The 10,401-nt window shown below is 41.9% G+C and overlaps 1 protein-coding gene across 1 annotated transcript in view; it reads right to left on the bottom strand.

The window, feature by feature from the left end:
• The window catches only part of LOC132875498 (astrotactin-2-like), a 908,673-nt gene that overhangs the window by 137,310 nt on the left and 760,962 nt on the right, over positions 1–10,401 (bottom strand). Inside the window, exon 16 of the mRNA XM_060912306.1 lies at positions 3,168–3,347. Coding sequence (XP_060768289.1) covers positions 3,168–3,347 — 180 coding nt within the window. The remainder of the gene's footprint in view (positions 1–3,167; positions 3,348–10,401) is intronic.

Raw genomic sequence — 10,401 nt, 5'->3', positions numbered from 1 at the left:
AAAATTTCACCCGCACAAACGGCACTCACCCGGCCGGTGGACCGGAAAACAGAACATTTTTTAATAATGGCCCAAGATATTAACCTCTGCTTTCTTTCAGTCATGAGTTAGTCGGGGATATGTGCGTGCCCTGTCAGGAGTCGGCTCTGAAATGGGTCGGTTCGGTACCGCGTGGATCGGCGTAGTGTGCGGCTAGCTTCAGAGATGCGAAATGTACCCAGAATTTTAGAATGACCCGTATATCAGATTTAAATCTTTACTTCAGTCAGTTTTTACCTTTAAATCCTAGACCTCATTTCCTAGAAATTTAATTTCTAGTTTCTTGAAGTCTGTGAACATTTCAACAGGAAAGCTACCATTTTGTATATTTCCTTTATTCAAAATAAAAAGTTTCACTTTTTTTCCCCACCTGATTGTAAGGTGCGTTAAATGTCTGGAAGTGTTTCTTGAACAGATAAAAACATTTAAAGGGATTTAAAATGATTTTTTAAAGGTGTAAAGTGCTTTACAGCAGCAGGGAAACTGCACTGAAAGGATGTAAAAGGAAAAGAAATGCTGGAAATGGGAAAAAAAAAAAACCCTGGTAACTTGGCTAGAAAGAAAATTAAATGTACGCTATTTCCCAACCCAGCTCCTGATGAGTGTCTGGCTTCAGTGCAAACAAGACACAAGAAGCTTCAACCAGTGTTGTAGTCAAGTCACTAAACCTCAAGTCCGAGTCCAGTCTCGAGTCCCCAGCGTTCAAGTCTGAGTCAAGTCCAAGACTCCAACCGCACCATTTGACGGTGTCTGTTTTAGCGTCGTTAACATTAGTTTGTTCTTGAACATGCCGTATGAACAGGTGAATGTGCGTCTCTTTGTCAGAGAGTGTGAAGTATTCTGTCGGAGACGGATGTACAGTGCCTTGCAAAAGTATTCATACCCCTTGAACTTTTTCACGTTTTTCCACCTTACAACCACGAACTTATAAGTTTTTATTGAGATTTTATGTGATAGACCAACACAGAGTAGCACATAATTGTGAAGTGAAACGAAAATGATAAATGGTCTTCAAAATTTTAAACAAATAAAAATCTGAAAAATGTGATGTGCATTAGTATTCAGCCCCCCTGCATCAATACTTTGTAGAGCCACCTTTTGCTGCAATTACAGCTGCGAGTCTTTTGTGGTATGTCTCTACCAGCTTTGCACATCTAGACACTGAAATTTTTGCCCATTCTTCTTTGCAAAATAGCTCAAGCTCAGCCAGATTGGATGGAGAGCGTCTGTGAACAGCAATTTTCAAGTCTTGCCACAGATGCTCAATGGGATTTAGGTCTGGACTTTGACTGGGCCATTCTAACACATGAATATTCTTTGATCTAAACCATTCCATTGTAGCTCTGGCTGTATGTTTAGGGTCATTGTCTTGCTGGAAGGTGAATCTCCTTCCCAGTCTCAAGTCTTTTGCAGGCTCCAACAGGTTTTCTTCCAGGATTGCTCTGTATTTAGCTCCATCCATCTTCCCATCAACTCTGACCAGCTTCCCTGTCCCTGCTGAAGAAAAGCATCCCCATAGCATGATGCTGCCACCACCATGTTTCACAGTGGGGATGGTGTGTGCAGGGTGATGAGCAGTGTTAGTTTTCCGCCACACGTAGCACTTTGCATTTAGGCCAAAAAGTTCAACTTTGGTCTCATCTGACCAAAGCACCTTCTTCCACATGTTTGCTGTGTCCCCTACATGGCTTCTTATGCCTGTCTTTCAACAATGGCTTTCTTCTTGCCACTCTTCCAAAAAGGCCAGATTTGTGGAGTGTACGACTTATAGTTGTCCTGTGCACAGATTCTCCCACCTGAGCTGTGGATTTCTGCAGCTCCTCCAGAGTGATCATGGGCCTCTTGGCTGCTTCTCTGACCAGTGTTCTCCTTGCTCGCTCTGTCAGTTTAGGTGGACGGCCATGTCTTGGTAGGTTTGCAGTTGTGCAACATTTTTGAATGATGGATTGAACAGTGCTTCTTGAGATGTTCAGCGCTTGGGATATTTTTTTTATAACCTAACCCTGCTTTAAACTTCTCCAGAACTTTATCCCTGACCTGTCTGGTGAGTTCTTTGGTCTTCATGATGCTGTTTGTTCTTCAGTGTTCTCTAACAAACCACTGAGGCCTTCACAGAACAAGTGTATTTATGCTGAGAGTAAATTACACACAGTAGGACTCTATTAACTAATTAGACGAGTTCTGAAGGCAATTGATCGCACTGGATTGTATTTAGAGGTATCAGAGTACAGGGGGCTGAATACTAATGCACACCACATTTTTCAGATTTTTATTTGTTTAAAATTTTGAAGACCATTTATCACTTTCGTTTCACTTCACAATTATGTGCTACTCTGTGTTGGTCTATCACAAAATCTCAATAAAAAAACTTTTAAGTTCGTGGTTGTAAGGTGGAAAAATGTGAAAAAGATCAAGGGGTATGAATACTTTTGCAAGGCACTGTAAGTGCAGAAGGTGTGTTTATTAATACAAGTGAAGACACAAACAATCCAGAACGGCAGGTAAATCAGTGAAACAGGCAACAGGTCGAGTGAGGCACAAACGGGCTATCAGAGACTCTGCAGGATCAAAGACAAGAAACAGGAAATCAGGAAACCAAGCAATGCAATGCAGCTCAATACTTTGCAAAGTAAGTGTGTTTTCACAGTTTTTATATTGGCACACTGATTGCGCCTTCATCCTGTGCAGGTGCGAGTCGTTCATGGTGCGGCGCGAGAGTCCGCTTGGTGTGTGCGCTGTCCGGAGTGCGCCCGAGAGTCTATCTGATGCACACGCCAAGGCACGCAGGTGTGACACACTCGCACGAAATTAGTATAAAAATTAATGTAGATATAAATCTCTAATGCCAAATTATTATGGCATGTTACAAAAAATAAAGAAAAAATCCGACTCCTCGTCTCCAATTTACGAGTCCGAATGCAGTTAATGCACGAGTCGAGTCACGAGTTCTGGACTCAAGTACTACAAGCCTGGCTTCAGCTACCAGACACGTCCATATTTGAGCTACTTCTCAGAACCGTTGATTTTAAAAGAGGAAAGTGTCTTGTAGTGAGTTGAACTGCTTTTTCGAGCCGTTGAAATGAAAGGAAACGGTCTCGTCTCGTCCTGGTCTTGGTCCCTGTACTCACCTTTCTGATACTGGAGCCAGAGCTGCTGCTGCACCTTCTTGCTGGGGAAGTAGATGTTACAGCTGAGCTCGGAGCCATACAGAGCCTCGGAGACGTAATGGCTGCCGTACTGCTGGATGAAGGACAGGAGCTCGTCACGTGTGCTGTCTGCCGTCAGAGATTTCAGAACCTTGGAGAACCCTGGAAGGGGGACACGAGCCAGAGGGACAGGACACAGAACTTTAATGTTGATGGATCTAGAGTTCAAAAGGAAGGAGAAAAGGAATGGGTTGATTATCAGCTCACTTTGTTGTTGAAATAATTTTTTTTTTTTTATAATTTAAGGAAAAAAAAAAGACATGATCCTTGGTCAACCCAGAGATGATCAGTGAATGTTTTTGTATATGTATTTTATGTATTTTACATATTTACGTGTACCAATACTTTTACCATGTTTTTAAGGGGGATTTTGAATTGTTTTAGGATGAAAAAAGAATAAATACAGAATGTGTAATTTATATAGACACGAGCGTTTTACTGTGAAATACGCCACTCATATTTTTCATACGAGCTCCAGTTGGGACACAGAGAGCCAAAATCGGGACATAAATCTCTATTTTTTTCGCAATGCGGTTTCCATCAAATCCTGCACTCTGATTGGCTGGTGAGCGGGTCCGTATCCTATGATATGGACCCCAGTTATGGACCTCTGGTGACTCGCTCGTTCACAACAACAAACAACATAGTAGCATTTTTTGTCAACATTTATCTTTTTTTTTTTTTTTATAAGATTTATTTATAAGATTATCAAAAATCTTATACATTTTTGCCAGCATTTCTCAGGAGAATAGCATTAATTTTACAGCATGGATAGCGATAACGACAGCGTTCACAGCAAAAGCGAGTTTTACTACCCTGAGGAAGAAGAAATAAAAGAAAATCAAATCAAATCAAGTTTATTTGTACAGCGCTTTTAACAATAAACATTGTCGCAAAGCAGCTTTACAGAATTTGAACGACTTAAAACATGAGCTAATTTTATCCCTAATCTATCCCCAATGAGCAAGCCTGTGGCGACGGTGGCAAGGAAAAACTCCCTCAGACGACATGAGGAAGAAACCTCGAGAGGAACCAGACTCAAAAGGGAACCCATCCTCATTTGGGCAACAACAGACAGCCTGACTATAATATTAACAGTTTTAACAGGTATAACCCTCAACTGTCCTCATGGGGCCGTCCTTCACAGGAGTGGGGCGATAAAACTCCGACCAGACACAGGGCACCAGGATGGCTCAAGCAGGTCCGAGGGGCAGAAGAGGCCAGCATCTCAATCCCAGGATCAACATGTAACTCAGAGGGACAGATGGGGGGGGGGGGGGGGAGAGAGAGAGAGAGAGAGAAAGAAAACACATTGTTAGGTATGCCCTAAAAATGACAAGTATTAAATCTGTGTGGTAGGCTCGCAGAGACGAGAGTCTTTACATCAGGCATGACGCACAATGGCATGTTAATATGGTAAAAAATATATCATGACCTGCTCTGGCTGGATGCTTGATTGGGTGATGGGAGCACACTCCTCAGCAATGATGAGATGCAGATGGGACCCTTAGGCCTGGCCAAGACAATTCAGTTACATTTCACCGGGTCTGGGACATGCGACAGAATGTCTGACGGCCGATTCCCTGCAGGCTACGATAGCCAGTCGAGGTCCCCACCGTCTCCACCAAAAGATTTCCTGTTGACTCCATGTAACTCAGAGGGACAGATTTGGGGTGGGGGGGGGGGGGAGAGAGAAAGAAAACACAGGTGGTTAGGTATGCCCAATGTCACCTGAATAAGTAGGAACAGTATACATATTGCACCGAGTACAAGCAGGGACTCCGGCAACTAACTATGACAGCATAACTAAAAGGAGAGAGCCAGAAGGTAACACAGGCATGAGGGAGCCCCGGGACATAAAGCAGCCAGCCACTACACCGTCAACAAACTCGAGTGAGCAAGCGAGTGGGGACTGACAGCATCCATACATCCCAGTTTACCAAAACACTCTATGTCTGAGGACCCTCCAGATCTACACCTTTCCCTCATAAACACCATTAACAAAAGGCTTGACTAAACAGATATGTTTTCAGCCGAGACTTAAATGCTGAGACTGTGTCTGATTCCCGAACATTACTTGGAAGGCTGTTCCATAACAGTGGGGCTTTGTAAGAAAAGGCTCTGCCCCCTGATGTAGCCTTCACTATACGAGGTACCAGCAGATAGCCTGCACCTTTTGATCTAAGTAGGCGTGGCGGGTCATAGAGGAGCAGAAGTTCACTCAGGTACTGTGGTGCGAGACCATTTAGTGCTTTAAAGGTCAATAGTAGTATTTTATAATCAATACGAAATTTTATTGGGAGCCAATGCAGTGTGGATAAGACAGGCGTGATGTGGTCATATTTTCTAGTTCTAGTAAGGACTCTTGCTGCGGCATTTTGAACTAACTGGAGCTTGTTTATGCACTTATTGGAACATCCAGACAGTAAGGCATTACAATAATCCAACCTGGAGGTAACGAAAACATGGACTAGTTTTTCTGCATCATGCAATGACATTAAATTTCTTATCTTTGCAATATTTCTGAGATGAAAGAAAGCTATCCGGGTGATGTTATCAATGTGAGTTTCGAATGAAAGACTGGGGTCAATAATCACTCCGAGGTCTTTTACTGCTGCACGTGAAGAAACAGAAAGGCCATCCAGAGTTACTGTGTAATCAGAAAACTTACTTCTAGCTGTATGTGGTCCTAGCACAAGTACTTCAGTCTTGTCAGAGTTAAGCAGAAGGAAATTTATAAGCATCCAGTGTCTAATGTCCTTAACACATTCCTCAATTTTATTAAGCTGGTGTCTCTCATCAGGTTTTGCAGAGACATACAACTGTGTGTCATCAGCATAACAGTGGAAACTAATACAATGTTTATGAATAATATCGCCCAGAGGTAACATATATAGAGAAAAAAGCAGTGGACCCAAGACAGAACCTTGTGGAACACCAAACTTTACCTCGGTACGTCTAGAAATATCACCATTTATATCGACATACTGATAACGATCAGTTAGATAAGACCTGAGCCAGGAGAGGGCCATTCCCTTAACTCCCACAACATTTTCTAGTCTATCCAGAAGAATGGAATGATCAATGGTATCAAATGCTGCACTAAGGTCAAGCAACACAAGTAGCGAGACACAGCCCTGATCAGACGCCAACAGTAGGTCGTTTACTACTTTAACCAGTGCTGTCTCTGTGCTATGATGAGGTCTAAATCCTGACTGATACATTTCATGGATGTTATTCCTATGTAAATATGAGCATAACTGCTGTGCCACAGCTTTTTCAAGGATCTTGGAGATAAAGGGGAGGTTTGATATTGGCCGATAATTGGACAGCTGACAGGGATCAAGGTCAGGTTTTTTAATCAGGGGTTTGATAACTGCTAGTTTAAAGGATTTGGGTACATAGCCAATCATAAGAGAAGAATTTATTATTTTTAGAAGCGGTTCAATTACTCCAGGCATTATCTGTTTGAATAGATGTGTCGGTAAGGGATCTAGTACGCAAGTTGAGGCTTTTGATGTAGAGATTAATGAAAGTAATTCAGTTTCTTTTAGGGGAGTAAAACATTCTAACTGATGATCTGATACAGTTATATTGTTAACTACAAGGTCACTTTCATTGTCTAACCTTAAATTAGTAGTTTGAATTTTTTGTCGGATATTCTCAATTTTGTCATTAAAAAAATTCATGAAGTCGTTGCTACTACATACTGCAGGTGTGCATGTGTTGATAGTGGACTTATTCCTGGTTAATTTTGCTACAGTATTAAATAGGAATCTAGGATTATTTTTGTTATCTTCTATTAGGGAGGAGAGATATGTTGATCTCGCAGCACTAAGAGCTTTTCTATACTTCAGGAAGCTCTCCTTCCAAGCTAATTTGAACACTACCAATTTTGTTTGACGCCATTTACGTTCCAATTTTCGAGTGGTCTGTTTTAATGTGCGAGTGTCATCATTATACCAGGGTGCTAATTTTTTGTCTCTGACCATTTTCCTTTTTAGAGGAGCTACATTATCTAAAGTATGGCGGAATGTCGACTCTAAGCATTCAGTTGCCTGATCGAGTTCTGCAGGGGCTGACAGTGACCCAATCAAAGTTGACAGCTCTGGGAGATCATTTATAAAGCTCTGTGCAGTAGTTGACGTGAAAGTACGTTTAATACAGTAGCGTGGTGAGGTGCATATATTATTACTCAGACATATTTTGAATGAGATGAGACAATGATCTGAGATAACTTCAGACTGTGGAAGTATGACTATATTGTCTACGTTTAATCTGAATGTTAGTATTAGATCAAGGGTGTGACCACCATTATGGGTCGGTCCTATGACATTCTGCTTAATCCCGACTGAATCTAAGATGGACACAAACGCTGTTTTTAAAGGGTCTTCTGGGTTATCAAAGTGAATATTAAAATCTCCGACAACTAAAGCTTTGTCTAAGGAAATGACCAGATCTGAGATAAAATCTGCAAATTCAGAAAGAAACTCAGAATATGGCCCCGGGGGCCTGTAAATAATAAGCAATGGAATTAACTGGGTAGACTTATTTTTCGAGGCTACATACATTATATGAGTATGAAGAACTTCAAATGTATTAAATTTATAACCAGGTTTGTGTGTTACACCTAGATAATCGTTATAAATAACCGCGACGCCTCCTCCTCTGCCAGTTAGACGAGGCTGGTGTATATAACTGTATCCAGGAGGACTCGCTTCATTTAATGCTATATATTCATTTGGCTTAATCCATGTTTCTGTTAAACACAGTACATTAAACTCCTGATCAGTAATGAGTTCATTAACCATTAGCGCTTTAGATGTAAGAGATCTAATATTTAATAGCCCCACCTTTAGATCAAAGGTGCTGGCAGCAGCTGTACAGTCAGTCTGATCTAATTTTATATTGATTAGGTTACTGGAACAAACTCTCTGAAAATTTCTACCTTTTTGTTGAGCTCGGGGAACAGACACAGTCTCGATGTAGTGGGCCCTGAGTGACGACTCTGTGCAGCTAGCAGACAGTCGGTTTAGCCTGTTCGTCTGCTCCCTGGCCTTGGCTCTGGATTGTCAGAAATTAACTAGGCCTGTTCTGAGACTATGACCTATGCTGCAGGAAATGAGAGCAGCACCTTCCCGAGTGGGATGGATACCGTCCCGCCCTAACAGGCCAGCAGTGCCCTCAAAATTAGCCCAATTATCTATAAAGCCCACACTGTTTTCAGAGCACCACCTGGACAGCCAGCAGTTCAGCGACCATAACCTGCTGTAAGCTACATCGCCATGCCGCAATGTTTCTCCTGAAAACATTTCAGGAGAAAGCTAAAAACCTGTAACTGTTGCTAACGCCGAGCAAAAACATGGCTGAATCCTGAATGACTCAATTTTGTATAAATAGGGGACTACATAGGCGGCAAAATGTAGTTTTTTTCCTGCCATGGAAGTGCACTTGTATACCGAGGAGGAAGCCATTTGCATTACAGCCGTGAATGAGGATTCAAAATGGCGGCGCGGCTTGGTTTTCCCTTTCGGGCGCTCTCGTTTTCTGTTAGAATTTGGTAAAGAAAAAAATAAATATATTATTGACCAGCTTAAAGGGCTGATGACACATTTTTGACATCTTTGGCGATGTTTTATAACATAAAAAGTAATTCCCGATGATCCATATATTAATTCATGAAGGCGCCTATTTTACAAGTTATGATAAAAACACGGCTATTTGGGCAAATTTGACGGGGCTGCAGCACCCAGGAGACGAAGGAGGAGGAGGAGGGGCTATATGATGTCAGCGAAAGAACCTTCCTCCTAACTTACCAGTTTGTTGTTGATGTGGCAGGTGTTCAGTTTATCATTATTATTAGTATTATATATATATATATATATATATATATAGATAGATAGATAGATAGATAGATAGATATTATGCCTTCGCGTTGTGTTGCCGGCTTTTGCTCCAAAACCCACAAGGATGGGGTAAGTTTATTCAAGTTTCCCAGAGATCCCGAGCTGCATGCGAAGTGGGTGAAGCAAGTCAGGCGCTCTCGTGACAAGTGGGAGCCCTCACCAACATCCGTCCTGTGCTCTGAACACTTCGATTTGGATTGTTTTGACACCCTTCCCAGCTTAAAAGAATCTCTTGGGTGTTCAGTTCAGCACAAACGTGTGTTACTACCATCAGCAGTGCCTACAGTATTCCGGAGGGGGTCTACTAGTAGCTATGCCGGATCCAGCAGTCGCCTGGGACAAGCCGACTCCTCTAAAGACAGTCCTCCTGCCAGAACATGTGTTGAGAAACGACATAAGATAAAGGTACGTAGAGCTATAGAGTGCTCCGACATGATGCTAAAAACAGTAACCATGCGGTCTGCGCGGCCATCTTGGAAGTGACTCGCTCCAGAGCGCTCATAGAGTACACATCACAGAGTACACATTCATGATAATCATAAATGTAATCATAAAGTCGGCGTGATATCAGTCATGTATTTGCTTGTGAAAGCTTGCGGCTTTCATGTAACTGCCTCCTAGCAACGAGAGGCAAAGGGTAAAGAGGGTAGGCTATCATAGATTCTATTCGGAAGAGATCAACACATGATTGCTTAAAAATTAGGTATTTTAACAATTTGCATCTGTTTTGTGATTATCGTGACACTTGTGTGTTATATAGAACTGTATGTCTTATCAGCACATCGAGGATCTTCCACCGGAGGCTTTAGCAAGTACTCGTAGCAACACTACACTTTACCCTTTGCCATGCGTTGTTAGGGAACGGTAGCAAGTACCCCGATGACCGACTTCAAGAATAAGTAGAAAAAATTTAGAAATTATACTTTCCAAAAGTCATTTGAGCTTAGTGTATTGCATTTCCATTTATATTGTAGGTTCTTGCTGATGTTTTTGCGGAGTGTGACGCAGCTGCTGAATCAGAAGCTGCAGAGTTTGTATGTACTAGTTGTGAACATTCACATTATTATCAATCTCATTTATTTAAAATCAGATAAAATCATGCCATCATGATCACTGCTTAAAGTACCAGTATTTGGTTGTTCTTTTGTTCAGAGGAAGAGCTAGCACTAGAGAGTTCACCGGCGTTTTCATGCGCCATTTCCATTGAGTAGAACAGCCAGTGAACCGCAGCGTGTTCTTCCGCTGACGTC

Source organism: Neoarius graeffei, chromosome 28 (assembly GCF_027579695.1).
Source record: "Neoarius graeffei isolate fNeoGra1 chromosome 28, fNeoGra1.pri, whole genome shotgun sequence".
Taxonomy (NCBI): Eukaryota; Metazoa; Chordata; class Actinopteri; order Siluriformes; family Ariidae; genus Neoarius; species Neoarius graeffei.
Note: the sequence above shows the minus strand (reverse complement) of the source record. Positions and strands in the feature narration are given on the sequence as shown.